This window comes from Aulonocara stuartgranti, assembly GCF_965226115.1.
Source record: "Aulonocara stuartgranti genome assembly, chromosome: 23".
In the NCBI taxonomy this organism is placed as follows: domain Eukaryota; kingdom Metazoa; phylum Chordata; class Actinopteri; order Cichliformes; family Cichlidae; genus Aulonocara; species Aulonocara stuartgranti.
In genome coordinates this window covers 17,353,757-17,379,215 of record NC_138958.1, presented here as the reverse complement: position 1 = coordinate 17,379,215, position 25,459 = coordinate 17,353,757, and the positions used below count along the sequence as shown (strand labels likewise).

Sequence of the window (25,459 nt, the reverse complement as noted above, 5' to 3'; positions counted from 1 at the left end):
CATAGTGTGAAAAAGTCACAGACATCCTAAATTCAGTAAATGCAAAGATTCAAACCTCCTCTGGTATTAGCATCAGCACAAAAACTGCCACCAGAAGCTTCTTGGCATAGGTTTGCATGGCCAATCAGCTTCTGTAGGTGTAATGCGTAGGTGGTTCACTACATGTATTTGCACATCATAGCTCACAATGATAAGCCAATGCGACCAGTTATTAACTAGCATGGAGCTGGTGGAGCATTGCTTTTAGCATCCCAGCATTCACACTTGGTGCCCTCAGACTTTTCCAGATGTGCTGTTAGTGGTGACACAGCAGTCTGTGTGGTTCTCCAGGGATGCCTCTCATTCCTTCTCTCAGTCGTCTCACCAAACAGCCAAAATAACTGTTTCCAAAAGTTCCTCTCTCAGCATTACTTGCCTCTAGAATTACATAAGGGTAACACAAGTCTGGTTCATAGTCCTCACCACATGTGTGTGCCTACTGTGAGTGTGTGTGCCTTCTCAGTAGGATCCAGGTTTAAACGCTATGATCATTTGGTTTGCTATTTTTGTCTCTCTGTATACACATTTTATATATACATGAACTGGAACCAGTGAGGGTTTCCTTTTGCCAGAGACCAGTTAGGAAGTATACCAAACAATTTCATGCCTCTTTTCTTAGAGTTTTTATGATTTTGTTTTCCCTCATGGACAGCTGCAGGATTTGTTGCTTTCTTTTGATTCTCCTTAAAAAGTAAAGGGGAAACACATCACTGAGTGGTCAGTGTAAAACCCGTCACTTTTTCTGGGTTAGATGACCTTTGCACTACTAGCAGCAGACAAGGAGTTGCAAGCAGGAAATTGGAAACATGCTCATTTCACATACTTTTACGGCAGTAACTTTATTAGGGAGAATTAACAGAGTCTTTTATGTTCTTAGAGAGGAAAATGTATATTTTTGTGGAGTGTAAAAGGTTTTCAAAATAGTGTTTCCTTCTTTCTACAAGTTTCAGAAAGTTGATATGACTATATCTGGCAGACATAAAGCATTATTTGAGTCATTTTAATTTAATTTACACTACTGGACCTCTGTTTTGGTTGGTTCTCCTTAGTGGGAAATATGGGTTCTATAACATCTCATAATGTTTTGGGATTTAACTAATAACACTGCAGCACTTACCTGCCTTGCCTAACAGATGTTTTTTAAATGCCAGTATCACAGATGTCAGACCATGACTCCCACTTTCTTCCCCTCCTGCAACGTGTTGAGTATAAACTTTCCATTCTCAGCAAGTTAGTTACATGTTTGTGGTTGAGAGATGCTGGTCAGACAAAATTCTAAACCAACAAAAATATCCTCAGATGTGCTGATTCAAGGTTATGCACAGCCCTTTAATGTCTGTATGAATGTCTGTAACTTTTAGCATTACAAACACTGTTAGTTTTTTTCTCAAGTAGCATGCCGTAGCAATGTTTTATTTGTCAAGCCAGCAGATTTATGGCTCATGCTCACCATCTAGTGACATTTCGAGAGATGTGCAAGTATTGGATTTTTCCAATCTGTATCTGCAACTAGAAGTGTCAAGACTACTGGTTGCACACTGGCTCCTTGTAGGGCCCTTTTATAGATCTGCAAAGGTAAAGCACACTGATGATCAAATATAGTAAGCCACAAAAGCCTTGATTACGAGACAGAATTAACAATGAGAACACACAAGTTTGAAAATAGTATACGACTAGTATTTTTAGACTTGTGTTTTGCTTAGCATTTACATTAGCCAGTTTAAGTTTATGAAATAATCATGGTTTGAGTTCAATAATTTCTTTTAAATCTTGAAACATTATTTAGATTATGGTTTAATGGTGTTTATTTCAGGTACATCTACAAAGTGTTGCAGACATTGAACAATGACACTAGAGGGTTATCCGCTGTAGTGAAATGTGACATGAAGAACATTAATTCATAGTTATATAGTGCTTTCTAGTCTTACTGACTACTCAAAGCACTTTTTTCACAATACAAGCCACATTCAAATCTCAAGAAGACTGAAGCACACAGCCTCATCCACAGCAAGGACCAGTAATTCATGAGTCAAGTATAAGACTACCCTGAGGTCTTATACTTGACTCATTGAACAGTTTGGTCTTCTTACAGTTGGCAATGAAGACAAAAAGAGTGAAAACAGTAAAACCAAATCTGTGAGAAGTGTAAATAAAATGTTATGGTTGGACATATACTAAGAACACAATGTAGTTTAACTTTAATTGAGAGCCTAAAGGAACAAACATAGTACTGAGGTGTTAGAGTTGGGGTGTTCCTCTACCATTTTACATTTAGTAGAACCACATTCCCAAAAGTCATTGCCCATTCCCCATGTCGCTAATTTCATCTGGGTGCCTGTAATACGATTCCTACTGGGAAAACAAAACAATTTCATATATTCTGATTTAAATGGTGTCTTAACTTTCATTTCAGATATCTTAAATGAAACACAATTTCATACAGCTGTGATGGAGGTTTTACAGATGTCCGCATTTCAACTTAAAGGGAATCCTTTAAGTTATCAAATGATAAAATGTCTTGCAATACAGTTACTGCAGTTATTGATTTGGGTTTATTTTTTCTGTGCTATAGGAGGGCGAGGGAAAGATGGTGCCCCCATCATCACTTTCCCAGAGTGCTCAGGCTTTAGCGAAGTGCCAGAGGAAGATTTCCTCAATGTAGTTACTTACCTGACCAGCATCCCCAGGTATGTATACTCACACACAATTAAAACTAATAACGAGAAAGATCATAAAGATAAAATTCCATTTGATTCAAAACGATCCCCACAGGATCACATTTGATCCTGGGTGCTTAAACGTCTTCACTGCTTCATCTCAACAGTAATATCATAAGGCTTTCTGGAAATTATGCTTAGTGGTGTACTAATTGTGTATTCCTTGAAATGTGGACAATTCTTGAGTTCTGTATTTTCCGGAGCCTGAAACCTTTGGGAATTTGATTAGCATGGCCTATAACTTTAAATTGTTTTCCTCCTCTCTCCAGCCTGGATGCTGCAAGCATTGGCTTCATTATCATCATCGACCGGCGGAAGGACAAATGGAGCTCAGTAAAGGCCTCTCTATCCAGGATCGCTGTAAGTTCAGTGAGATACTTAAATCACCATAGAAATATATACAAGGACCTTTTTAAAATGTTTCTTTTAAGTCTTTGTGTTTCCTACACCGGCGTAACAACCCTGTGAAAGCCTCATTTTCTTTTGGGCCCTTACCGTCACATTGTACCAGAGCAATGGATGGATCACAAACACATTCATTGTAGAATTCCTCATTTAACAATCAATTTCAATGCAATGGCTTGTAGTACACACCTATATCACAGCAAGAGTGCCTCTAGAACAAATCTCTTCACTCCTTCCTATTTTAAACACCATTTTTACTATCAGGCTCAGTGAGCTTGAACTAAAATGGGCAGATCTTTCATAACATGCTTCTGTAACAAACTAATTATGACCTGCAATAGTTTTATACCAGAAGAATATATTTTAGCTTGTTACAAGCAACTTACAGATAACCATGAGAATGAAAAGATGCAATATCTTATTTTAAGTTCATTTGTTATATTTTCCAGGGGGCATTCCCAGGAAATCTTCAGTTAGTGTTGGTGCTGAGGCCATCCAGGTTCTTCCAGAAGCATATAGCAGATATTGGGATCAAACTACACAAGGATGACTTCAAAATGAAGGTACCGGTAAGCATGCAGGTGTTTTATTCTGAGCCAGGGTATGGTTCTGAAACAGACACCTAAAAGAGAGACAAAAAGTATTCCCCATGATAATAGTTAGCTTTTTTGATATACTGAAAGAGAAAACATGTCATCCAAACACACAGAGATGCTATGCTTTAACACAACGAGGGATTTTTTTTCCATAGAACAATTCCTTAAATTGCATAAGGTGTGATTTTTTTTTTTATCACAGCACAATTAAACCTAACATTTCAATAGCAAAGTATGAAAAGCATCAAGCATGCACCACCCACCCATCCATCCAACCATAACTCCATCCATCTATCAGGAAAACTACACTTTCCTCTCCCTGGCCACTTTCTCCAGTGTTTCCTGGAGGACTCCAAGCTTGTTGAGAGATGTTATGTCTCTTTTGTAGGTGTTAAACATAACTATAGCTTTTTATCCTTTGATGGGCATGTCAGTGGTATCAAAACGATATAAAATACTGACAAAGACAGACACAGTGGATCAGTTGTCAGAGTTGTGTAACATAACCAGGTCTTCCTCAATCCACTGTTTTGTTAAGATAAACACTGTGTCACATTTTTGAAGGACTGAGCAACAGTGAGCAAAGAGGTTTGGTGGGAAAGAAAGACTGGCTGCTTTGACAGGAAAATCACACAACAGGAAAATTGCATTTATTTTTTGTGAGGGAAATCATTTCATCATAGATCTTAGGTTTTAGCTAAACAAGATAAATAAATTATTCATGAATACATATTTTGATACTTATTTTCAAGTCAGCACCTACAAATGCATCTCATTTTTTAAAATTGTGTATGCAAATGTAGTAATAAAAACAGTAACCCCTTACTTATATGGTGCTTTTCAAAGCAAAGTTTTGAAAGGTACAAAGTGTATGTCTTGTAAACCAAAATGTTTGATTTCCTATTTAGTAACTTACCAGGCAACGCTTCCCATCTTGCAACAACATTGACTATGAGAAGTTGTTCTACCAATTTTACTTAATAATAATGGAGCACGTAAAGCAATGCACTGTGTTTGCAGATCGTGATGCTGAACTCGCTGTCTGACCTACATGGCTATGTGGATAAAAGCCAGCTGACCCGAGAGTTAGGAGGAAACCTGGAATACTGTCACAGTCAGTGGATACACCACCGAACAGTGAGCACTGACTTACTGTAGCATTCAATACCAGATTTGACATTATAGCAGGTGTATGGTGAGCTAGATTAGAAGACATTGCAGAGTAACATGTGAGTCTGTTTCCATAGGCCATAGAAAATTTTGCCATGACAGTGAAAACCACAGCCCAGATGTTACAGAAGTTCGGGACAGACCTAGCAGAGACAGAGCTACCCAATGACGTCCAGTGCACCAAAGACCTCCTTACAGCACACACCGACAAACACAATAACCTCAAGGTAATGTGGTGCATTAAATATGCTAGGACACACACACACATATTAACATGAGACAAAGCAAGTATTTTTACACTAGTATATCTGGTTAGCACTGGTGCCTCACAGCAAGAAAGTCTTGAGTTCAATTCCACCATCACGCCATGGTCTTTCTGTGTGGAGTTTGCATGTTCTCCCGGGTCCTCCGGCTTCCTCCCACAGTCCAAAGACATGCAGTTAGTGGGGTTAGGTTAATTGGAAACACTAAATTGCCCATAAGTGTGAATGCAGGAGTAAATGTGAGTGCAATTTGCTGTTAGCCCTGCAACAGACTGGCGACCTTTCTAGGCTGTACTCTGCCTCTCGCTCTAAGACAGCTGGGATAGGCTCCAGCCTTGGAATATTCTACGTGACTGACTTTACCTACTTCAAATATCAGTTTTAAATGCAAAAGTGTAGATGTCTTTAATTCCTCTACTACATGTACTTGGATATTTCTGCTGAAATAGGAACTTGCACAGATTTGCAAAAGTTTCTCTATGATATTAATGTTCTGTGATATTAATGCTTCTGTTTCTGTGAATCAGGATGAACTGAGGCTAGCTGTGAAGCAAGGCACCACCTTGTATAGTTGTATAAAAGATCAGTCAGCCAAGTCAGAGGATCATGAACTCAACCCTGATGAGATGGAAAACCAAACTACTGTGGAAAGGTAACAAACGACAAATACTCCTTTATAGATGTCATGCACACTGTATATTGTTATGTATTTTGAGCAATTATGTACCAATTCTCATTACATTTGTAATCTGTGTTTTAGGCTTTTGGCCCAGCTAGATGAGACAGAAAATGCCTTTGAACAGTTCTGGAGCAAACACCATCTCAAACTGGAGCAGTGCCTACAGTTGCGTCACTTTGAGCAGGACTTCAGAGAGGTAAAGTATGCCATTGCCATGCAGCCTTTGGTTTTTCATGTGAGGTACTGCAAGTAGACCAGTGGAAAGGGCAATGTTTCGCATCTTCACATATTACAATGAGTATATGTCCTCTACATTTCTAAAAATGTTTTTTTAATATCACATTTTTATGAAACAACTTGATCTTGGGATAATTTAATGCAGAGAGAACAGGGATGAGTGAATCTTTCATTTTTACAAATAATGTTTTGCAGAGGTGGCCCCTTGCTGTGTGTGTTCCCTCCGCTCTCTCCCCACCGATGCGTACACTGTCCGGTCTTGTGGTGTTTGTTGTGTCGAATCTAGCATAGAATACGTTTAGATCCTCACACAGAGGCCGTGGTGTGCTGATTTTCCCCTCTTTAGTCTGTGAATGTGTTTAGTCCCTGGCACATTCTCCCACGATTGTGAAATTGCTGTTCCACTTTGTCCCTGTACTCCCGTTTGGCTGCTTTAATGAGTTGGTAATTTGCGTGTTTGTAGTCCAATGTGTTCGCGGAGGCAAAAGCAGTGTTCCCTGCCGCCAGTGCAGTGCAAACATCACTCTTAATCCACGGTTTTTGATTTGGGTAGACTTTTAACTGTTCTGGGTGGGACGACATCTTCCACGCATTTTCTGATAAATCTGTAGACTGAGTTTGTGTCCTCATTGATGTCGTCAGCAGCCATGTGAAACATTCCCCAGTCCGCGTTATCAAAACAGTCCCACAACATGGACTTTGATTGGTCCGACCAACGGTATAAACGCCGCCTCTGGGTGTGCGGTTTCCTTACTGCTAATCGCGCTGTACAGTTCTCTGCATGTTCGATCAGTGTCGGCTTGTGGGGGGATGTAAACAGCCATAATAATGACTGCTGTAAATGCTCTCTGTAGCCAGAATGGCCAGCACTTAATCATCAGGTACTCCAGGTCCAGTGAGCAGAAGGAGTTAACCGGGTGCACGTTGGGGCAGTCACATCAGCTGTTGTTGATGCACACACCACCGCCTCTGCCTTTCTCAGTTTGCTCCTGTGACCAATGCGCTGCCCGGAACCCCCGTAGTTGTATGGCGGAGTCCGATAGCCAGGTTTCTGTGAGGAAGATCACGCAGCAATCCCGCATCTCTCACTGGAATGATCCAGCTTGGTCTCCAGAAACTGCACAATAGCCTGTAATAAACTGGAGAGCGGTGGTCTGTTAGTGGGCCATCTCAGTTGAACCAGAACGTTGGATCTTCTGCGTCGGCGTTTGCGGCCTCCTCCACGGGGCCAGAACAAAGGTGTCTCAGGCAAGATGAATGGGGGGTTGCAAACTTGAACTCAGGTAAACGATAAGAAAATTCAGCTCTCAGGCCCCCTCCTTGATTCAGAGATGGTCTTTCCCTTTTCACGTAAATGGCCTCCTTGACTCCACGCTCAAACCAGCGTTCCTCCCTGTCCAGGATGTGTACATCCTCATCCTTGAAACAGCGTCCACTGGCCTGTAGGTGTAAATAGACTGCAGAGTCCTGGCCTGACAAGGCAGCTCTTCTGTGTTGTGCTAAAGGGTACATCTTTCGCCATCTTACAATGCTGTGATTGCAGCCATTACCCAACTCTCTGTGAATGGTACTCATGGCCATTGATCAGTGGGTTTTGGTCAGTGGGTTTTGGTCAGTGGTTGTTGATCAATGGTCATGAGAATTTGCATAATTAAGATTAAGGAACTGACCTCCCAGCTCATTGTTCCTTCAGGTTCAGTCATTATGCAAATGTACTGTTTATAAGATTGGGGAAACCTGCAGTCAGCTGAGACTGAAGACGTCACTTAGATGAGTGACGAAACGTTTCTCCCACAAAACGCTACGTCCATTTAGTTCCTTTTATTCGGTAACTAGCCAGAAAGTAAAAAGCAAGAATGCAGTGAATGAGTGAGCAGAGATGAAAAACTATGGGGACAACAGGGCAGATACCAGTTTCTTTGCTCACAGCTTACATCACTGGCACGTCTCCAACCTCCTAATAAAATAGAACTGTTATTCTCAGCAGTCATCACAGCTTCTTCTGGTGTAAAGCCAAAGACACCTTTTGCATAATGATAAAATCCAAGTGCCTTCAGAGGGCTATGCATATACATTCATAATACAGAGACAGGCATCACTTACTGCTATCAGTCAACATGATTAAACTAAAGGCCTTCTATTTTTATGTTTTAGATTAATTAAACACACGAAAACAGCAACAATAAAGGGAAATATTAACACCATGTGCCCCAAAACCTTAATACCCCCCCCCCCCCCCCCCCAAAAAAAAAAAGTAAGAGTAACCCGACATACAAAAATGGAATAAAATGAAATTACAGTTGCTACAGTGTCAACAATAGCAAGTACTGTTGCCACCTTCTCCAAGCAAAGCACAGCTCTGATGCAGTTTCCACACTGATTAATATATAATACAGGCAGCCATGGTTTAGAGGAAAATACAGTCAGGGCAGAAAGAAAGGACCACACTGCCCCCTGCTGATGAATACTGAGATCACAGCCCTACTGCAGAATTCTTACAGAGCTACCAAGATACTGCTACTGTTTAATGTTTAAGCTGTGTTTTTACATTTAAAAAAAAGTTTTACACAAACTAAAGCAACAAATGTAATTCGTCGTTTGGTTTGTTTAACACGAGCAGAATAGATAACGAAGTAACTCAATGGTTCTCACTGCTTTTTCTCTGTTTCTCTCCAATCATTGGTGATCAGGTCAAAGTGTCTCTCGACAGCTTGATAGACAGTCTAAACAGCCTTTCAGACACTGGGGATTGTGTGGCCAGAGTTGAAAAAATGCTCAAGGAGCTAAAAACACTGGAGGAGAAAGCTCAGGTTTGTAATGGCACAGTTACACACACAATAGCACATAATCATTTAATAATATCGAATCATTACAAGTAATTTGGTTTCTTGTTAAAGCAATCATCATGAATCACTTTAGTAGAGTTGTAGAGTTACACAGTTGAGTGTGGATACCCTGAAGCTTTTGTTTGCACAGCTTAATGTATCATATTTAATTGATTTTCTTCCAGGCCACACTGGAAAAGGCACAACTTCACGCACTGCATGGTGACCAGCTGATTCAGAGCAATCACTATGCTGTGGACTCCATCAGACCCAAATGTGTCGAGCTCCGTCGTGTCTGTGACGACTTCAGCAATGAGGTCAAGAAAAAGACAGATATTTTGTCCAAATCTCTGCAGATACACCAGGGCATAGATAAGGTAAGGATACCATGTGAGTCGTGTACATTTACAGATGGCTACAAATCCAAACGTTTGACTTAACACAAGCCAGATGAAATGTGATGAATCTGTTCTTTGGTTGTTGTTTTTTTAATCTTTTCATTAGATAATTCTGGACCAAAATGTCCAGACAGTGGGACATGTTGTAAAATCACACTGACATATTTACATCTTAGAATGTCACGGCCTCTATTTGCATCCAGCAGATGGCGCAAGCATTGAGTTAAAGTTGTTTAATCTTGAGTCTCTGGCACCTAAATATAATGTAAATATTATTTTTTACTCAATGTTCTTAGTGAAATGTGCTGCTGAGCACAGCTTTAATTCCAAATTTGGTTCAACTGTTTCGATATTTTAAAATGAGTTGAAAACTGCTTGGACTACTATTTGATTAGATAAATCTACAATTACATAATATGTGTTCTACATTACACCTGTGACTCGACTGGTGTAATGTGACTCTTCCAAAAAAAGAGCTGATGGTTGTTTTTCTGTTTGAGTAAGGTGTGGACGGATCATTGTTTTGACTGGGCCATCTGTCCACACTGCAGCTGTAGACATATTCAAATAAACCGTCATTAACACGCTCATCACCGTGGCTTCAGTTCTCCCGGTTGCCACAAGACCAACTATTGCAGTCATTGTGTTTAAATATGAAAATCTAAATCTATTCTAATCTTATCGTACAAGAGCACTCACCATCGGTTTGACCAAATAATCTTTTTAAAGATAAAGATATTAAAGATATTAGAAGACTGACAACTTGACATAACTCAACAATCGAGGATTTTATTACCTGCATAACAAGTTTCTACAGACCCAACTGGGATTTTACTTGCAGTATTTTCCTCCTACTACCCAAATACAGGACTCTTACACTGTGACACCATATGTGAAGGGATGATTATGTTTTCTAAAACTGAATTCTTGGCTATTTGCTGATGTCATTAGATGTTGTGTGCAGGTTAACCAATGGTGTGAGTCTGGGATCTACTTGCTGGCATCCCAGGCTGTGGATAAGTGTCAGTCACAGGAAGGGGCAGAGTCAGCACTGACAGACATCGAACATTTTCTGGAGTCAGCAGAAAAGAACCAACTGACTGAACTGAGGAACCTGCACAATCAGTATGAGGTTGTCTTGTCAGAGGATATCAAGGTACAGTCCACAAACATAATACTTTGAAAGATGTTCTGTTGCAAAAATGATGAGGACAAAGGTAGATGTATAGCTTTTTACTCGCAGGGTAGTGTACTGAAGGCGCTAAAGAGACTGGAAGATGTTCAGGAGATGTTTGAAAAGCGGCATCTCAGTCTGAAGAGACTGTCAGCTAAACAGACAAGGCCCATCCAGCCTGTTGCTCCACGGCCTGAATCCTCCCCCAAACGGCCCTCAGTGAAGAACACCCCCAGGACTGCAGGAGGCCAACAGCGTAATTTGATCTTTGTGTTTTCAGCTAATTTAAATGAAGATATGTTCTTTTGGTTTTTGTCTTAACTGTAAGCTTTTGCAAGACTCTACAACAGTTAGATTAATCTGAAGTAATGCAAAGACTACAAACAAGAAAACACACAAACTTTGAAGAAAGAAAGGATCAAAGTTACCAGCGTGCTGTCATCTTGTTTCAGCTCTTGCTCGCAGAGCTTCCGATAATTCTAACAAACAGCAGGCTGAAGCTGATCTCAACAAGAAGAAGAACATAAGGAAGGCAAAGGGAGGAATCAAGGTAATGTCCTTAGGCTACACTTTTAAATCTCACTGAAACAGTAAAACACATTTAAAGTCCTGTTCATCTGTCTTTGACCTCATTTCCATTGAATTACATTTCATTTCACTCTGAAATGTGGTGGTAACAACAAACACAACAAAACTGATGGACCCAAACTATTTTTATTGGCTAAGAAAGGCTCTACTTTCAGAAACTTACCAGTTATTCATGGATGCACATAGGAAGCACAGTTGTTCAGTAGTCGGTACTGCTGCCTCACAGAGGCCCCTGGATTGTCTATATTAACACCTTTATTTCATAGTTTTTTTATTTATTTTTATGACTTTTAGTATTTTGAGTGAAAGAAAACATGAGATATGTGAATGGATCTACTTCATCATCTTCTTTATTCCCACCAGTAGAGGGCAGAGGGGTTGACTGGTCACACATTTTAATACTCAGTCCAAAAGTGTATGCCAATTTGGTGGTTGACTGTGCACTCGTATAATTTATTTTGTGACTCAAGCTTCCTGGAGGCCTGATGCCAAAAGAGCACAAACTCTTCTGGTCATGTTACATGTCACACAGTCAGTTTAATGAAGTCGTGGAGTTTTCAGCATACTTGGTCAAACACTCATCCCTCTTTGAAACCGTTTTTTTTTTTCAGAAGAAAAAAACAACAATAATGCTGGTAGATATTCTTCTGAAAAATTTAAATCAATCATACGCCAGACACGAATGCTGTTTTTGTATAATGTTGGCAGATATCTGATCCTTCCTATAGCAAAGATATTTTACTGTTAAAAGGAGTTTTCCTCGACACTGATGCTCATAAGGGTATGTAAGCTCAGTGAGATTTTCTCTCTGATATTGGAAGGTATTTGGAGATTTTTTCTTGTAAAACACAGTGCTATAAAAACAAAAGAACTGATTCATTTAAAGCCACTTGTGCATATATTTGTGTGTTACAGATTGAGGTCATGCATGAAGAAAGCCAAGGAGGCTCCACACATGTTGTTGTGACAAATGAGACTGAGGAAAGTCTATCAAACAGACGCAGGTAAGGGGGGATAATGTCGTATTCCTGCGATTATAACAAAAGCACATCTTTTACAGCTGCAGTTTATTTTATGGCATAATTTTATGCAGTGTACTATACTCTTCCCAAGGATAGTGCAAGTATTTCTGACATGGTAGAAAAACAGTTAACGCCCAGATAAGTCCTCATAATACTTAACAAACAATATATATCCACATATCCTTTCAATCTTTAAAAATGTCATTTCTCAATCCAATATGTGTCTTGACCTCTTGAAACATTGATTTACTTGTAAACAAACTAGTGGTACTAACCCTAACTGATGTGACCATAATTGTTCCTATGTGGTTAACTAATATGTACCTTAAACTTTCCTTCTTCAGGCAATAGATAAGTAAACTTAAACTTTGATACAGCAAGACAAACACATGTCAAATAAGAAAGAGCAGGTAATGGGATGTAAAAGGTCCACAATGAAGTTTTGTTGGTGTTGGATTTTATTTAATTTCTTACCACCTCACTTATGCTAGCCTTATGAGTAGATACATTATCTAGGTTCAAGTAAAATAATAAGTAGATCCTATGTGAAACTGATTCTGAACTATTGTTTTTTTTTTTTATTTAAGCAAAAATTCTATTAACAAAATTGATACATTCAAAGAAATGTCACACAAAAATTACAACAGCATTCAATTTCAGAATTTAAAAAAAGATCAAACAGTATTATAGAAAAGAATGCAGTCTCTCCTTTTATCACACTATGAAATCCATAAAATTATAATGAGATTTTTCGGCTGGGATTAGAACCATCAATGTGTAATTTCAACCAGAAATAACTTAAACTAAAACACCCTTTGTTGCCCAAAATTAATGTGAAAGGTTTGGCATTGAGTGCACAGGTAAAGGCTAGGCATTTTGGAATAATGTACTTGGCACAGACAAGTCAGTTTGGGGTCAGTATATCAGAGACAGGTTTACTGCAGACTTTTTCAATCTCACTCCTGAGGTGTCAAATACTCCTGCTCGGAGTGGACACTTAGACGTCACATTACTTACATACCATCTTAGCTTCATTTTTCAATGTAATCAAATAGACTTACTCCACATACAAAAAAGGCATTGTGAGATTGTGGTTAAATGTTTTGCTTTGGTAACCCTGTGATAGATTAGGGTAATGACAGCTGGAATAAATAAAGCAACTATAAATTGTATAAGAGCTTAAAAAATGGTTGGATCGATGATTTGCTTAGGTGTTGCTCAACTATCTAAAGGTGTCTGAACAGTTTTCAGACACCGTAAAACTATGCAATCTGCAGATTTCGAGATATTGTAAAACCTGCAGATTGAACCAGAAGTAAGTATTTCAACAGGTGAATCGTTGTAATCACACTTGTAAATCCAAAACAAAATCAGAAAGAAAATGAGGTAATTGCTATTCAAAAGTCAAAGCCTTGCTCATAAATCTGTCCAACTACATTATGGGTTGGTTATTTGTTTTGGCTTCTGACAGTTACACATGAAAAGCTTCATGGGTCTAGCTGACTAACCTAAACAGAGTGATCAATAAATTAAACTAACTTAATCTTTAGACATTACAGTTTCACTGGAGCTTATTTATAGAATACACAGTTTAACAATATACAGGAAGTCAGGTGAGTGCAATGAAGTTATTAAGAGTGAAAGAAGGAATGCAGTTAAGAAGGCAAAAATATAAATTAGCAGAAGTCCTGACGTGGCTACACTGAAAATGCAGGCTACAGCAGAATTACACAAGTTCGTCATAATTTAGCACAATCTGGCAGGCCCTAATGTGTGACACACTTGATTGGCTCTATGACAGTTAATTATTATACATATGCATCAAAGTAATAATCACAGCATCACAAAAAACAGTGTTTTCCAACAAAAATCAAGTTGGTCCAGTTATCCTCTCACTTGGCAGCTGCATCGTTAATATGTCTGGGTTTAAATTTCAGAGTTATCCTGATACCCTTGTCTTATCTATAAATAATTAAAAGGCAAAACTATCAATTGCCCCAACACAGAAGAATAATCCAAGGCTACTTAAGTCAACAATTTTGATGTTTGCTACCACTAATTTATGGAGAAGACAAAGGGAAAAGTTATTTCGTTGATAAATGCTTTAGTAAACTACTGCGGAAAGTAACATAAAAAAAATTAAGGGAACGCAAAGGGAAGCTGCACATCAGTGAAGCCTGATGCATCTGGACATGAATTTTGAATGAATTTAATTTCTTAATAGATCTTCATTTCATTACAAGACAGCACACAACGGCAAAGGTGAAATGTGTCAGACTAGTGCTGTTAGGTAACATTGTTTATAACAGTGTTTGAGACCCACAACGAGTATTCATGTAAAAGCAGCACTACAGGAGTAAGTGTTCTGATAATGTGGCAGACATAGTAACATCACTCTCACTGCTGTGCAATAAAGGTTACCTAGTATTCCCCTGGTGCTGCTGTTCTCTCTAGATTCTGTTGCTGACCGCCACAGTGAGCGCATGTCAGAGATATGATCGTGTGATGTGATCATGTGGTCATAAATGCAGGGGTGGTAAGGAGCCTTGCCCTCCCCTGAAAAGTAAACATGCTCCTGGGGAGAGACCCCCATGGTCTTGGCACAGATTCCCATAAAGACATCGTCAATGTACATAGAGGAGTTCAGCAGCAGAGTCGCCTGGTAAATTTTAGCAGCTACATCCCCTGAAACCACATACCCTGCTCCAGCAGTGTAGTCTGGGTAGGATGGCCAGGGATACAGATCATAGGGAATGTGGTATTTACTGTATTTATAGCGAACTGGAGGTGATCCCCTGTGGACATGCCCCACCCATAGGTCTTTAGCTCCTGATTGACTCCTGAGAATATCCTGTAAATACTTTACCAAATTACGCATATGGACAAAGATGTCATCATCCGCAGACATGACGAAGCGTGCCTGAGGGCAATATATGTGCCTCCAGTGGAACTGCTGGATCAGTTTGGTAGTCAGGTTATAAAATGTGTCTACAAAGTTCTGCTGGATCAGATCTCCATAGACCTTGTCCTCCTTCAGCAGTACAGTCTGGACCTTATATCTCTGTTCGACATATGGATGAATGCCAATGGCGAACACCAACCTCATATTCACCCCCAGTTCTGCCCAAACAAAGCTCTCGTTTCCCCATGTGTCCCTGATGGCTCGGCGCCGCTCAAAGTTCTCTGGTGATGATTTTACAAATAACAGCAGAAAAACATCATTTAAACTCTTCCCATTTTCCCCTTTGCATTTCTCTGGGTGGTTGATGAGGTATGAATAGTTCACAAATCCACCAAATACCCTGTTAGAACCACCCTTTCTGTAATGATGATTGGAGTTGATAGCAAAAGAAGAATTGAGAAAATCATAGCTGTTGAACAAGTACCGGTGGGTGAAGGATCTCACGTGGCTGACTGCATGATGGTCCAGCTCTTCCCAGTAAACCATCACCATACAAAGCAGAAGACCTGTGGTCAGCAGTTGCAAACACTGGCACTTGTGGATTCGACGGAAGTTCACAAACATCTTGATTACTGCTTATTTCAGCTGAACACAAACAATATATGCCCCATCTAATAATATTCTCTTCAGCATCTTTCCTTTCTTTCTTTCACTTGTCCTTCAAACTGGTTCCTTTTCCTCATGATGAAGTCCAGTGTGGTTGCTCTATTACTGATCTTTCTCTCCTGTGTAAAAAAAAAAGTTCTGCTTCCTTGGTTGCAAGCTGTAACTAACTGGTGTTGGTTCAAGCTGTGTCAACCATCACTTCCAAAAAGTCTAACATGCTACTTCTCTTTTGACTATTTAAAGTTTCCAGTTAGTTCAACTTCCATCCCACGACTTTAATGTCTGAATGTCCTCAGGCCACATGACACCTGAAAAAAAAAAGAGAAAAACAAGACTAAGATAAAACTTTATATGTGCATATATTCTGTTCCATAGTATAATTATGCAGAGTATCCTTGCAGTTCCTTGGCAGTTCAATAGTCAAAATCAGTTTAATTGTAAAGTTGTCTTCAATATTGTTTTTTTGCATAAAATATACCACAGTTCCCAATAAAAGACAATGTAAAAATGTGCACCTATGGAAGATCTGCCACTCAGGGTATGTTCGGACTTTATGAAAAACTGAAAACAACATTTTTGAAGTATTGTGCATAAACAATATTATTGAATGGACACGGGTAAAAACGCAGCTCTAACAAATTGTAAAGTATCATGAGCTGTAGTGCACGCAGCCACTCCACCTGCTTGAAAACTTGCAGCCTAACCGGATCAGTCAGCTGGCAGTTAGGAACTTCCTTAGTTGTGCGTCTGTAGTTAAACATAGTTAAAATGTTAAAATGGTTAGGCGTCAACACCACGTGGATTTTGCACACGTTCTTTTACAGCTGCTCATTATTGTTTTCTATATTTATTTTGGATGTGTTTGCGACGAGGGCGTGAGCGTATGGTTTTTACACATGTGGAAGCATTCAGATTTCACGACGTGGTTTTGCGCTGATATCATTAAACTTTCCTTGAAGTAAGTTTTGTATCAAAAGGTGTTCCGATGCAGTTTATTTGGGGTCCTGAAGTTGTTTTTTCTGTAGTATTACAGTGTTAGCACCTGGATAGGCATGTTTCTTATCACAATGTTACTACAGAAAATCCGCTGTGATTGTGATTGAATGCTCGTTTTTAATCCAGTGATAGTGACGACATTTAGTGCTGTGGTTGGTGTATTGTGTATTTAGAATCTATAGTAAAGAATTTATAGTAAATGTCCACACCTTACATAATGTGTAAGGTGTGGATATATATATATATATATATATATATGGACATTTACTATAAATTATAAAATACAGACAGAGGGAACACAGGCTGGCATAAAACAAAACCCTAACACATAGCAAACCTAAACAAAAGACATAACAGAATAAACAAGAACATAGAATAATATAAAGAAACACAAAACACTGAGTCGTCAGACTCAGGACCATGACAGTATCTGGTACAACTAGTTTCTTGGACCCTCTTCCTTCAGTTGTTGGACCATTAGCCAGCATGTAAGGCATGTGAAGTTATAACATACAATGAGAAACAAAGTGAAACATAGTGTTAAAAACTATGAAGTGTGTACTACAGTCACTATCTGCGGTTTTAACATTGTATTTTGTAATCTTTTATCTCTTTTTTCAAGGTGGGCTATAGCCCACTTGTCAACCAATTAGGATACCAATCAGACGGATATATCAGCCACGTCCACAATTGCATTTGGGATGTTGGACTGCATGGGAGTACGTCCGCAGTGGTTGATGCTTTCATAGCGATTGTAGCCATTCTCCAAACCGTTTTGAATAACGCTCATGGATAACAATCATGTCAATTTGCATGATAATGACAGAAACTGACCTCACCGCTCATTGTTAGGCAATGGAAATTATTTCAATCATTATACAAACATACTTTTTATAACTGTAAACTGGCCAAGACTCAGGAAGTCACTTGGTTGAGTGACGAAATGTTTCTCCCACAGAAAACACTATGAACTAGTTGAACCACGTCAACTTTCCAGGATTTCCTTACCTTGATGATTGAGCGTGAGATATTATGGCTTCAGTTTCATTCCTCTTGATATGACTAATACCTTTCATTACTATTGGCTGTAACTGTTCCTAAGCATTTAACATTATCATGTAAATTGTAATGTGTTTTCAGTTGGCTACACACTCACGTCTCTTCAAAATTTCAAATGGCATTTCTATACTCTAGCATGAAACCTTCTAGCACACTCGGCATTTATACATCCTTATGTGACAACAAGCTCCCAGTTCCATTTGAGTCGTGACTCTGCATTTAAAAGGCCAATATTTAGGTGACAGTTGCTAATTGATTAGAATTTACTTACATGACTTGTGTAAAGATAATTTCTTGGCAAATGAAATAAAAACAGTAGGAATGGCACTTAACAATTTTTTTTCTTAATTCAACTTGGTTAAAGTTGTTCACTCAGACACAAAGTGCTTTTTGCCAACTGATTTGACTGAGTTGATTGGACTTGATTGTGCTAATAGTATTTCAGTAATACCTGGAATTTTTTAAAAAAATGTAACAACTGTGCAGTTCTAAAAAAAAAGGATGTTTATCATTGCACAAGCTCAGAAATTACTATCTAAGACCGTCACATCAGTAGCTTCATGAAGTGCCCTAGTTGTAGCATAACAACTACTGTACAACTCAGTAAAATAAACTACAGTGTTAAATAGATAAAGTAAGTCTTATCACAAATTAACTGAGCACAACTGACTGGTTTATTAATGACCTCAATTGCACATGGCTGCTCATAAAGCAACCATAAACGGCATCCTTCCCCTTGCTCTCGCTCTCATTTCCATTGAAGTCTTTCATTCTTATGTGATTTCTATTATTGCTGGTCAAAATTTCAGAGGTCGTGAAGGGTCAGAGATATTTTTCACTATATTTTATCTGGCATTGTACAATCAGATTTTCCCATGTAAATACACAAGAATTGTCAGTGTATATAATAAATCACTTGTTAACAACACTGGCTAACTGATTCACTCTGCAAACAACACACTGAATGTAATTGCCGAACCAGCACAAAGACCTATAATAGAGGGGGTTTAGTCCAACACAGCCCCTCAGCAGTGAAGCTGCTGACGTCTGTGAATGTTGCTACATAACAGTGTAAACACATATTTTCGCTGCAGCATATTTTTACCTTATTCAGTCAGGATGAGAAAACTGAAGTGCTGACATCCTATGGCCTTGTGATAACAATGTACCATGATATTATCTAATACCTTTGTACATGAGGGCTCATCAAGCAGTAATTTGTGCATTTTCATATATTTAAATGATGCTACAGGAAATAATTAGACATTCAAAACGTTAACTTGGAAGAAATCTTCAAATAAGGGATAAACCTGAATACATAAAATGAAACCATGTCTGTAGAATGACCCTCAAATTTGGAAAAGGTCAGATAATATTAATGGCTAACTGAAGTCCTTGAGCTTTGAAATGTTCAAAAAAATAGTTCAACAGGCAAACTTTTGTTAACAGATAATCTTATCTAAAAAAAAAACCCAGTTTGGGGCCTATGTTGGATCGTATTTCCATTGCTAGCATATCTTTCATGTTCATTTTCAAGAAGAAAAGGGCTAGGGATTTTAATCATAATAGCTATAATACTAATTCAAGTCTCCCTCAGCTTCTGTTCTGAAAGTTATTACATACTTATAGATGCCATAATTCTAGATATCAGTAGATATTAATGCTCTGGTGTTGCTGTTTGAAACCAAGTCATTGAGAGGGTTTTCTCCCATTACCTTTTTTGTGCTGGGAAATGCAACTTTTTCAACCTGCTAGAATTACAGGAACAAGAACTGGAGTCTTTACTGCACAAATTTTTAATAATGACTCAGTATCTTTGTATATACTGATGGTCACATCTTTAACTTTTTTCAAAAGTCAAACGTCAGTGTGTTCTGTGAAAATGTCTGTAGACTACTGCTCATAAATGTGTTTGACTATTTCTCACAAACACTGCTGGCCTTGTAAATGAGGCGTTTTGAATTTAAGCAAATGATTTATAGCAATAGAGGGTTGGTGTACAGACTCCAGATTACATCTGTAACAGGTGAGCACACAGTGGTACATATATTCAGTTTTACAGATAAATGAAGGTGTGCTTGTTTTTGAAGGTGCACAAGGACAAACAAAATAAAGCAAAAGGCTGGCCTTGTTTTTTTATGTTTATCAACAATGTGAGGGCCGCATCAAACTTATATGATCCAGGGGATGTGTTATATTGTAGACCATGTCCATTTTTTTCCATATGCACTCAAAACTTGTTAATTCAACCTAGCTTAATAGTCAGTTCAGTGCTGTGCTTTTGTTAGATTTTGTCAGATTTCCATTTCCCATATTTTCTTATTTAAAAGGCAAACATTTGAAGCTTTTTGAACTGAGGTCCGTCATTAAAGGTGATGTGAATGACACCTAAAATTGAAATTTGGTGTTTAATTTCAGAATTAAATAAGTACCGTAATTGTCGGGCTATAAGCTGCTACTTTTTGCACAAGCTTTGAACCCTGCGGCTTTTAGTCAGGTGCGGCTTTTCTATGGATTGTCCATGATTTTTGTCATATCGTAAGAGGATTTGTTTTGTTTGTTCCGCTGTTGTACGGCACTACGTTGCCTGGCAGAAGGGCATGTGATCAGACACACAGTATCGGGGTTCAAGAGTGGTATGTTGGTCACAACATACCACTCTTGGCCGTACGAAATAGCGCGAAAAACAAACTTCAAAGTAGCGCTACGCGTTCAGCAGGAGGCGTGGATGATGAGCAGCGATAAACTTGCGAAAAGCAAGTTATGCTCAACTCCACCAGTGGAATCTGACAGCGTGGAAAAGTGTGAAAACATCCATGATCACCAACAGATTTCGAAGGGCTGGACTGCTGCATGATGGAGAGGAGGACACCGCCACGGCCCTTCTGAGGGTGTTCGACTCTGACACTGACAACGAGGATTTGTATGGGCTCAAAATGTGGTCATAAATATTTTGTACTTGTAAATCAGTTTTGTATGTGTAAAAAGAATTTGTGTGTGCATAAAAAAGATTTGTGTGTGTAAAAAAGATTTGTGTGTGGACTTAGCCAAAAAAAACCCTGCAAGTTACAAGTATGAATTTTGACCCTATTTTTCTTTCTTTCATCTGATTGGTCAATGTCATGTCAATCACAAATGTAACAATCCAATCAGAGAACAGATGGGTTTGGCTGTCGGAGGGGCGCTTTTTTGAACTGCAGGGCCCTGTTTCAGAAAGCCGGTTTAGTGCAAACTCTGAGTAAGTATACCCTGAGTTAACGAAAACTCTGGGTTTTCGGTTTCACAAAGCGAGTTTAGATTAATCCCGAGCGAGTTACTATGACGACACACTCCGTGAAGCTAACCTGCCCCCTAGCAGGTTTACTTCAACTAACCCTAACTTTCTCCGCCTCTTTGTCGGAAACCTGACTGTAGGAAGTGTCAGACATGGCGTGCCCCTTCCTTGAAGAGCCAGTAGATGTTGAAGCCCAAATTCTCCGCAGAGCTCTCCGCCGGGAGAGAGTGATTAGAGCGCGTTTGGACATTTTATCATTTCCTGATGATTTTCTGTGTGAACGTTACCGTTTTTCAGCACAATCTATAATTTATTTGAATAACATCCTCAGGCCTAATATTGCTCATGTGACACATCGCGGACATTCTCTCAGTTCTGTACATATTATTTGTATTGCACTTCGGTTTTTCGCAAACGGGAGCTTTCTGTATAATATTGGTGACGCTGAGCACGTTTCCAAGGCTACCGTCTGTCGGGCAGTCAGGAATGTTACAGTTGCACTGAAACGTCTCGTGTACTCGTTTGTGGTGTTCCCCGGTCATAGACCCACAAGATTTATCAAAGAGGGATGCCACAAAATTGCAGGTATCAGGATGAACAAAACTTAATTCATGATGTGGTGATACTTGAACTACTACTTAAATTTTACATTTATTCTCACGGTTCCCAGGCGTGATTGGCTGTATAGATGGCACTCACATTCCAATCATTGCTCCTTCAGTAAATGAAGGAGACTATGTGAACAGGAAGTCTTTCCACAGCATTAATGTGCAGGTACATAGTTCCCAGTAGCATTTCAAACTAACAAATTATTTCATTATAGTAATGGATGCTAATTTGTGTTCTCTGCACTGTGAAGATCATATGTGATGCTGCCAACATTATCACAAATGTGGAAGCCAACTGCTCAGCCTCTGTGAGTGGTGGTGGTGGAGGACCCCCACCTGTTTTTCGGGCCTCCGCTTTTTTTCTGTTGGCTATAACGGGTCACATTTGATCATACAGAGTAAGCAAATATGTACTTGTAATGTGCTCAGATAATTTCAATAAGTGCTTACAGAAAGAAAATTAATGTAGCCTCTAACTGCAATTGGTTTACATCGGACAAACAGACCAAGCACTATGGCTCATAATACAATTACACCTTACCTGTTTGGACTATATTTTTATATTTCATTTTTACTTGCTGCCAGGAACGTTTGGGGCCTGTTGGGTTGCACCTGCGCTCACGTCACATCACAAAATCAAATGTATAAATTAAAAAATAAAATAAAATAAAATAAAATAACGTGTTATATGGGTGGAAATCCCTAGATCAATGTTTAAATTAACACTCACGCATTGACTCTGTCGGCTATGTTTTGCCATGCATGCTCCCTTTCTTTTGCAGCTGAGGCTGTGTTACTTTTTTTCCGCAAAATTTGCATGTTATCAGCATATGCTGCCATCAGAATTTCGGCCTCAAGCGCTGTAAAATACATTGACCGCGCCTTCTTTCCCTCTGTCTCCATGGTGACTCGCTTAATCTGTGCTCCACTAATCAGGGCTTTATGTATCCTCGTGCGCGCGTTTAACTTGGGGTTAAAGCAACTCCGCGTTGATTGAACTAATTGTTATCAGCCTTTCTGAAACCGAATATTCCGAGTTGGACAGTTCGGGGTTACTCAACCCTGAGTATCGTTTTTCACTCTGAGTTTTCTAAACCGGCTTCCTGAAATAGGGCCCAGGTCCTTGAAGGGTAATACCGTTTGAAGCTGGAGGATCGCTATATAAATATCGGATAGCAGTTAGGTCCCCTAACTTTCAGTAGCTGTTGAAAGGATAAAGTTGTGGTATGTCAGTGGTTAGAAATACCATTATTATTTTAGGATTAGTTTAACACAAAGTCAGGGCTGACCCAGGACCATTGCTGTGAGTCACAGTGCGCAGCATAAAAGTCCTTTCACATCGGACGCAGGATGTGCTGCTAATGCTAACTGCTAACTAAAAGCAAAGGATCCAGAATTTGTTACGCTGGCTACTGAGCTCTGTGAGTTTTTGCAGCAGCTCTACCTGTACTAGATGCACCTGCTCCTTGTCTTTTCTATCTCTGACTTTATGTCCTCTACAAGAGTTTGGTTTTTTTTGTTTTTTTTTGCTAGTTCTTCAAATGTTCAATAAAAACATGTATGCTAATTCATAACAAAGAAAGCTTTGTGATGAAGACTGTCATTTCCAAAACACTGCCCGCCCCCCCGCGGTCCACAGCGCTGTTGAAAAGGCTGTGGAAGTCCCTGTATTAAACACGTAGTCCTGTGACACAAAAATCACCAAACTTGGACGACCACAGACTGTTTTCCTTCATGATGATGAAGGAAAACACTGGTTTGGCATGTAAAAGGGCACCTGCAGTTCAAAAAAAGCGCCCCTCCGACAGCCAAACCCATCTGTTCTCTGATTGGATTGTTACATTTGTGATTGACATGACATTGATCAATCAGATGGAAGGAAGAAAAATAGGGTCAAAATTCGTACTTGTAACTTGCAGGGTTTTTTTTGGCTAAGTCCACACACAAATCTTTTTTACGCACACACAAATTCTTTTTACACATACAAATCTTTTTTTACACACACACAAATTCTTTTTACACATACAAAACTGATTTACAAGTACAAAATATTTATGACCACATTTTGAGCCCATCGATTTGTTTGGTTTTGAAAGTGACAACGAAGGAAAGAAGCTGAGAGTGGATGATGTAGCCATCCTGAGCCTGTTCGTATCCAACACTGGAGAAGAGGACTTGGGTGGTTTTAGTGCGCAGGAAGATGGTGGTGAATGACTGACTTTTCTTCCTGTTAAAGCTGTGTCACTGCACCTGAGCCTAAAAGGTAGTCCGAATCTACTTTTCTGGTGTGCTGTAGGTTATTGTTATGTACTACATTTGTTATTCATTTATGAAGCACAGTACATGTTTCATACTTGTAATTACTGCTACTTGTACATATACCTAAAAAGTTATGCAAATATGTACCCATAACTCGTTTTTCAAAATATTAATAAAAGTGATGTCTCCAAACAGCCATCTCTTTCCTGACAATTCCCTTTGTGCATATTCTCTTGACTATGCCTCAGTGTATTTAAGCCCCGTGTTGCTTTGTGTCAGTGTTGCGTCGTACCCTCAGAATCACCTGTGTGTTCTTGTGTTAGCAATCTCAGTTTGATTCATGTTTTGTTTTGCGCCAGTAATAAAGCTGTGGTCTTTGAGTTGCATTCAGTGTCCGAGTCCTGCATTTGGATCCTCACTTCCGCCTGCCCGCACACAGAGCCCTGACACCAAATACCAAAAGTTGTGGAAGTAGATGCTTCTGTAAATTGATACCAATTTAAAGCTATTATAAGTTACAGATATCAGTATTCTAGGTGATGTTTACTGTAAATTGTACAATACAGCACAATTTGTGCTTTTTTTCTGTGGTGTTTTGAGTTCTAGTACACAGCAAAATCTCCAGTGTTAAATTAACACTAGAGAGTGTCTATATGGGTCCACTCCTCTGAGTGTTAAATACAACACTGTTGAGTGTTAAATTAACACTTTTGACAGTGTTATATGTTTAAAAGTAACCTAGTCAATTTAGAAGATTAACAATGGCTAACACTGAGCAGTGCTGATTTTCTAACACTGGAATATTTCTAACATTTTGAGTTATTTTCCAGTGTTAGAAAATCAGCACTGCTCGGTGTTAGCCATTGTTAATCTTCTAAACTGACTAGGTTACTTTTAAACATATAACACTGTCAAAAGTGTTAATTTAACACTCACCAGTGTTGTATTTAACACTCAGAGGTGTGGACCCATATAGACACTCTCTAGTGTTAATTTAACACTGGAGATTTTGCTGTGTAGTATTTGCCTGTATTTACTTTACACATTGAGCTTTGTTGTACTTTCTCCACCTCTCTGAGTTAACTACTACAACCTGATACCTGTATCCTTGACACTATTCTGCTATTACACATGCCAGTCAGCAAGCAAGCTCACATACACACTGTTCCTGACTTACCAGATCACTCAAGCAAGAATCCACATACCCGTCGAACTTTATCTTCCTCACGCTTTCCAACTGATTTTGTGTTTCTTGTTTTTCTACGATTTATTTCTGTTCATCAGCTTTTTCTGTTGTCTTCTTCCTTTCGGATTTTCTTGAACTGTTCAGCAGAGGATGGCTTTAAGTGTGTGCACTGTTTGCCTTGGAAGCTTCAGTGCGACAAAGAGAGCTTGAGAGATGGGAGTGTGTCATCTGAAGTGGGAGGAGGATAGATGGTGATAGTAGTAGTAGGTTTTAAATGACACAAAGACTGTAAATGTATTATTTCCAAATAGACAACACAAATTGAACCAAACTAATTTTATGTTTATGTAATTTTTTTGTTACTGATGCCAAGACATGTCCTTACATAGCTATTTC

General features: G+C 39.1%; 2 protein-coding genes across 5 annotated transcripts in view; one reads left to right on the top strand and one right to left on the bottom strand.

The window, feature by feature from the left end:
* mcf2l2 (MCF.2 cell line derived transforming sequence-like 2) overlaps positions 1-25,459 on the top strand; it is a 115,579-nt gene that overhangs the window by 36,040 nt on the left and 54,080 nt on the right. For 2 of the 4 annotated variants that reach the window (XM_082524374.1, XM_082524376.1), the window contains exons 3-15: positions 2,612-2,726; positions 3,026-3,116; positions 3,611-3,730; positions 4,778-4,894; positions 5,005-5,154; positions 5,718-5,842; positions 5,951-6,065; positions 8,797-8,916; positions 9,117-9,308; positions 10,294-10,485; positions 10,573-10,759; positions 10,956-11,053; positions 12,007-12,095. In XM_082524374.1, coding sequence (XP_082380500.1) covers positions 2,612-2,726; positions 3,026-3,116; positions 3,611-3,730; positions 4,778-4,894; positions 5,005-5,154; positions 5,718-5,842; positions 5,951-6,065; positions 8,797-8,916; positions 9,117-9,308; positions 10,294-10,485; positions 10,573-10,759; positions 10,956-11,053; positions 12,007-12,095 — 1,711 coding nt within the window. The remainder of the gene's footprint in view (positions 1-2,611; positions 2,727-3,025; positions 3,117-3,610; positions 3,731-4,777; positions 4,895-5,004; positions 5,155-5,717; positions 5,843-5,950; positions 6,066-8,796; positions 8,917-9,116; positions 9,309-10,293; positions 10,486-10,572; positions 10,760-10,955; positions 11,054-12,006; positions 12,096-25,459) is intronic. The other 2 variants (XM_082524375.1, XM_082524377.1) reach the window with 1 other exon arrangement.
* On the bottom strand, positions 12,537-25,268 carry b3gnt5a (UDP-GlcNAc:betaGal beta-1,3-N-acetylglucosaminyltransferase 5a). The gene is made up of 2 exons (XM_082524438.1): positions 25,055-25,268; positions 12,537-15,989 (listed from the first exon to the last, which is right to left on the bottom strand). Exon 2 carries the CDS (start codon positions 15,637-15,639, stop codon positions 14,446-14,448), a length of 1,194 nt encoding a protein of 397 aa, XP_082380564.1. The 5' UTR covers positions 15,640-15,989; positions 25,055-25,268; the 3' UTR covers positions 12,537-14,445.